This window comes from Rutidosis leptorrhynchoides, unplaced genomic scaffold (genome assembly GCF_046630445.1).
Source record: "Rutidosis leptorrhynchoides isolate AG116_Rl617_1_P2 unplaced genomic scaffold, CSIRO_AGI_Rlap_v1 contig558, whole genome shotgun sequence".
Taxonomy (NCBI): Eukaryota; Viridiplantae; Streptophyta; class Magnoliopsida; order Asterales; family Asteraceae; genus Rutidosis; species Rutidosis leptorrhynchoides.
This window is the reverse complement of record NW_027266782.1, coordinates 54,099-59,372: the sequence shown is the minus strand read 5'-3', so window position 1 is coordinate 59,372 and position 5,274 is coordinate 54,099. Positions and strand designations below refer to the sequence as shown.

At 39.1% G+C, this 5,274-nt stretch overlaps 1 protein-coding gene and 1 pseudogene across 1 annotated transcript; one reads left to right on the top strand and one right to left on the bottom strand.

The window, feature by feature from the left end:
- The first annotated feature begins 254 nt into the window (after positions 1 to 254).
- On the top strand, positions 255 to 1,566 carry LOC139884483 (sphingolipid delta(4)-desaturase DES1-like; annotated as a pseudogene).
- A 305-nt stretch (positions 1,567 to 1,871) lies between these two features.
- On the bottom strand, positions 1,872 to 5,016 carry LOC139884482 (uncharacterized). Its single transcript, XM_071868506.1, has 2 exons — positions 2,340 to 5,016; positions 1,872 to 2,254 (listed from the first exon to the last, which is right to left on the bottom strand). Exons 1-2 carry the CDS (start codon positions 5,014 to 5,016, stop codon positions 1,872 to 1,874), a joined length of 3,060 nt encoding a protein of 1,019 aa, XP_071724607.1.
- Between the last annotated feature and the right edge of the window lie 258 nt (positions 5,017 to 5,274).

Here is a 5,274-nt window from a genome sequence, read left to right as displayed (position 1 = left end):
TAATTTGACATTAGTTGGATTCTCGCTTGTCAAATACTCAAGCCTTTTTGTTTTGTCTCTTTGGATAAGATAGAACTCAATGACCGATTTTTATTTTCTCAAATGTATGAATGTCTTCTATTCTATGCTGATTCTTCCATATGTTCCATATCGTGAAACTATTATGAATTAGTCAGAAGAAGTAATAATCATGCTTACATCTCTAGTTAATATTTGGCTATGATTGGTGTTGATCGTAATTTTTGGGATTGCAGGTTTCTTTGGCTGTTTTGCTTCAGCTATGGACGGCTACTTTTTTGCATGATGCAGGGTGGCTTAAGATATTGGGAATAGCCTACTTCTTTGGTTCATTTCTGAATCACAATCTATTCTTAGCTATTCACGAGCTTAGCCATAATCTTGCATTCTCGACCCCTGTATACAATCGTTGGCTTGGAATTTTCGCTAATCTCCCAATCGGCGTCCCCATGTCCGTCACTTTCCAGAAGTATCACCTAGAGCACCATCGATTCCAAGGAGTAGATGGTATAGACAAGGACATCCCGAGCCACACAGAAGCTCATGTCGTAATGAACATTTTTGCAAAGTGCATTGTGGGTCATCTTTCAGCTCTTCTTCTATGCTCTTCGGCCTTTATTTCTATAACCAAAGCCTCCTGGTTACTGGGAATTCGTCAACTTTTCTATTCAGATAGGACTTGATGCAGCCATGGTTTACTTCTGGGGATGGAAATCTTTCGGCTATTTGATCCTCTCCACATTTGTCGGAGGAATGCATCCGATGGCCGGTCACTTCATCTCGGAACACTACGTGTTCAAGAAAGAGCAAGAGACGTATTCTTATTATGGGCCCCCCAACTTTCTGACGTGGAGCGTTGGATACCACAACGACTTGGAAATATATATTGGCACAACATTGCACCACTTTTGCCTTGATCTGTTTTCCCTCGCTCTTGCATCCTCATGTATGTCATTCGTTTGCTAGCATTTGGAAAAATTTGTTGCAATGTTGCTTGCTGATAATATTTACCAGACTCAGTTTGTTGAGATACAATTCTTGTTGTTCTGAAGCTTTTCAGTCAGATTTTGTTTAAATATTTCTACCTGACATTGATTGTTTGTTATTGCTAACTTATTCTAGAGTATATTCGATCTCTGTTATCAAATTTGAAGCCAGTCCCAGGATATTTGGAAAATAATGCCAGGCACTTCCAGACTGACCATTTAAGCATGATCCTGATCTTTTTTCAAAAAAAAAATCGTAATTATTCTTTCTTAGTGATTCCAGTTGATTGTCCTGTAACTTCAAATCCACATAACATTTAGTGATGCTCAGTTCTATCAAATCTTGTCTATTTGTATTTTCCTCATTCATCAAATTGCTTGTTTCTAAAGGTATCGTGCAATCACAAGTGCATACTGTCGAGGCGCTGTCGGTGCTTTACTTGTGTATGAAGTCACCCGTCACGTCACATTTGCAAACGTTGAGAGATGGTTAAAGCAGATCCGTGACCACACGGATGCCAATATTGTCATCATTGTCGTTGGAAACAAGGGAGATCTTTGACATCTTCAAGCAGTTTCTAAAGAAGATTCTAAATCCTTTGCCGAGCGAGAGAATGAGCTTTTCATGGAAACATCGTCCTTGGAGTCGATGAACGTGTAGAATGCTTTCACGGAAGTGCTAACACAAATCTATCGAGTCGCAATACAAGGCTTATTATACTCTCGACTAAATTGGAAACCAATTGTACTTTATGTCTTTCTTTCACACAATACAAGGCTTATTTTATTTTCACTTCATTTCTTTACGATGCAATCTTATAGATGAAATATAATTACTATTTTATTTTTCTAAACTCATTTGAACTTTCAGGCAACGTGAGTTTGTCTCTGATGAGATGGCAGTCTCGAAACAAGTTTGTTTCTAATGGAACAAAGCTCTGCTACGACATCAATCATGTTCGTCCGTGCACTTGTTGATTCAGCAGAACAAACGATTCCAATTTTCAAAAGTGAAATCAACGACTCAAAAGCTTCAGTCTTTCTTGAGAAGATGCTTATCTCTTGAACAATAACAGGATCTGCAATCTTGGCCACATTCTCCGGCAAAGCAGCCTCAACAAGTGCACGAAGGTTTAGACCTTCTTTGAACATCTCACTCGTGGGTCTTTTTCCGGTAAACATTTCCAGCAATAGGATGCCATAGCTATACACATCACCGTATATTGACACTTCATTCCCCACACCATACTCTACAACAAAAATCATTAAAGTAAAGCTAGTGACAATTAATTACAATGGAAGGACAAAAGGAAAAGCAAGTATATTAATATATACCTGGTGGAGCATAACCAACTGTTCCTCTGAATCCAAAAGAGTTTGATGATTTTGCAATAGAATTTTGGATGTCATCTATTAAAAGTTTTGCAAGCCCAAAATCGCCTACGTGCCCGGTCATGTCTTCATCAAGAAGGACATTGCTTGGCTTCAAATCACAATGAACAATCGCTGTTTCACAATTATGATGAAGATATTCAATAGCACAAGCAACATCAATGGCAATGCTTAGCCTTTGAAGAAGATTCAGACTCTTTGGTATTGAGCTTTCCTCGTTTGTCCGGACATTTGGTGGGTGCAACCAATCTTCTAAGCTACCATTGACCATAAAATCATAAACAACGGCCTTGAAATCATTTCCACGATAATCCACACCTGAGCATGCCGTTATTACCTTCACAAGATTTCGATGTCGGATGTTTCTGAGAGCCTCACATTCCATGAGGAAACTTTTGGATGCTCCTTTTCGTAAAAGATTAAAAACCTTCACAGCGACCGTCCTTTCTTGATTTATAATTCCCTTATACACCGATCCAAAGCTTCCGACACCGACTAAATTTGTAGAGGAGAACCCTTCTGTTGCATCCATGAGGTTTCTGTATGACACCTTCAAAAGAGAATTCTCCAAATTCTTCGAAGCATATTGTTTTCTCTTCTTTCTCAGTACAAAAAGAAACGGAAAAAAGCTAAGCAATAGCAATCCAAAAATCCCTGCAGTTGTGTAGATTATCAACTTCTTTCTATGAGTTAATCCACTTTTTTTCATTGTATTAGATTTGCATTTTGGCAGCCGGAACTCAAGTATTCCTCCACAAAGCTTACTATTTCCCTGGATTGAAGTCGAGCTTGCATTTGTAAAGACGCCTTTGATCGGCACTTCGCCCTCGAAATTATTATTCGATAAATTCAAATACTGCAACTCAAATCTCGAAAGGAAGTCAGGGATCTCACCTGACAGGTTGTTACTTGAAAAATCTACAAACTGAAGGCCTCTTAATGAACTTAAAGATGATGGAATTTTACCATCAAACGAGTTGTGTTGGATGAATAATTGTTCTAGGCTCATTAAGCTTCCAAGAGTGCTTGGTATCTCACCTGATAGCATATTTCTTGAGACATCAAGTTGCTGTAGATTTCGATTTCCAACTAAACTTGGAATGGGCCCGGTTAATCCGTTGTCGGAGACGTTGATATACACTGCTGAAGGGCTATCAATGAGACCGGACGGTATTATGCCACTGAGATGGTTTTTCGCTACATCGAATTCGAACGGCTTGGTGGAATTACTCATGCTTGAAGGGATGCTTCCTTGAAGATTGTTTCTGTACAAGTAAAGGTAGGCTAGTTGACTTAAATTACCAAATGAAGGCGGAATGTTCCCCTGGGCATTGGTATCATGTAAGCCCAATACGTAAAGCCTATTAAGCCTTCCAATAGTAGAAGAAATTTGACCAGAGAAAGGGTTTTTTGACCCTTCAAGTATTTCTAGTTGAGTTAAGTTTCCGATCCATGTTGGTATGTTTCCTGATATTCTATTCTCATAAAGTAACCATGATTTCAGACTTGACACTTTGCTCATGCATTGGGGCAATGGGCCACCAAAGTTGTTTCTACTCATTTGCAACACCTCTAAGGTTGTGCCATTGGCCAAAGAACACAGGAAATTCAGGTCATCCTCTTCCCCGCCACTTCCAAGAAGATTTTCATTTATCCGAAGGTGCTTTAGATTGCGCAACTTCTCCAAAGATGGAACTCCTCCACTAAATTTGTTTTTCTCAAGTTGAAGTAATTCGAGGTTTGAGGCATTGGATAATGAGACGGGAATGTTTCCTGTAAAGTTGTTTTCTGCAACAGAAAACCATTGGAGATTTGGGAGTGTCATGCCTATATTTGAGGGAAGATTTCCTTGTATTCCACCATTAAATCCCACACCAAAAGTTTGCATAAGAGTGAGATTGAAGATTGATGGGTGAATGGTACCTGTCAACCCACAACTTTCTGCTCCAAAATAGTAGAGATTTTTAAGATGGCCAATACTACTAGGGATGGCTCCGAATAGAGTATTGTATCCAATAGAAATTGCAGAAAGAGAAGAGAGATTTCCCAAAGAATGAGGAATCATTCCGGTCAGATTGTTATAGGAAAGGTCTAGTATTTCTAGGTTTAGCAAGTGGTTGCCAATTGCCCAAGGAATTTCTCCTTCCAGATTGTTATTTGAAATAGAAACATAATTCAAAGCAGAGCAAGATGATATATTGGACGGAATCGAGCCTCCGATCGAGTTGTTGTACAATGAAAGTACTTTTAACCTGCGTAAATAACCAATCTCTGAAGGTATATGAGAATTGAAGGTGTTATTTTCTAGATGGATGTTCCTTAGGAAACTCATATTTCCTATATACGGAGAGATTGAACCTGTGAGCTTCTGTAATCCGAGGTCTAGCACGGTGACTCTCTGGTGTCGACGACCGCATGTAACTCCGTGCCACTGGCAGAAATGAGTAGTTGTGTTCCATGTCAGCATGATGCCAAGTGGATCATGAACGATCATCTTCTTGAATTCTAGTAAGGCTAATCTGTCTGTCTCGTTCCCATTACTTTTAAAACAAGTAACAGAGCTCAACAAACAGAAGAACAACACAGAAAGAGTGTAAAATTGGCATCGGAAAGGAGTCATGGTTTGTTTTGTAAGGGCTGATGAAAGGAAAAATGAACCCAGCCACATGCATGTTAACAGGGAGGAAATTTCTATGAAAGACAAATTGGCAAGACGTAGCGACTACTCTGAATTGAGGAAATTTCTATGAAAGACAAATTGGCAAGACTTGATGACAAGCCGACAACTCTGACTTTTGTCGTTTTGAAACAAGTCTACTTGGTACTATTACTACTAGTATATTGTATTTATTTAACTGAAAGTGATTGTCATGAATTT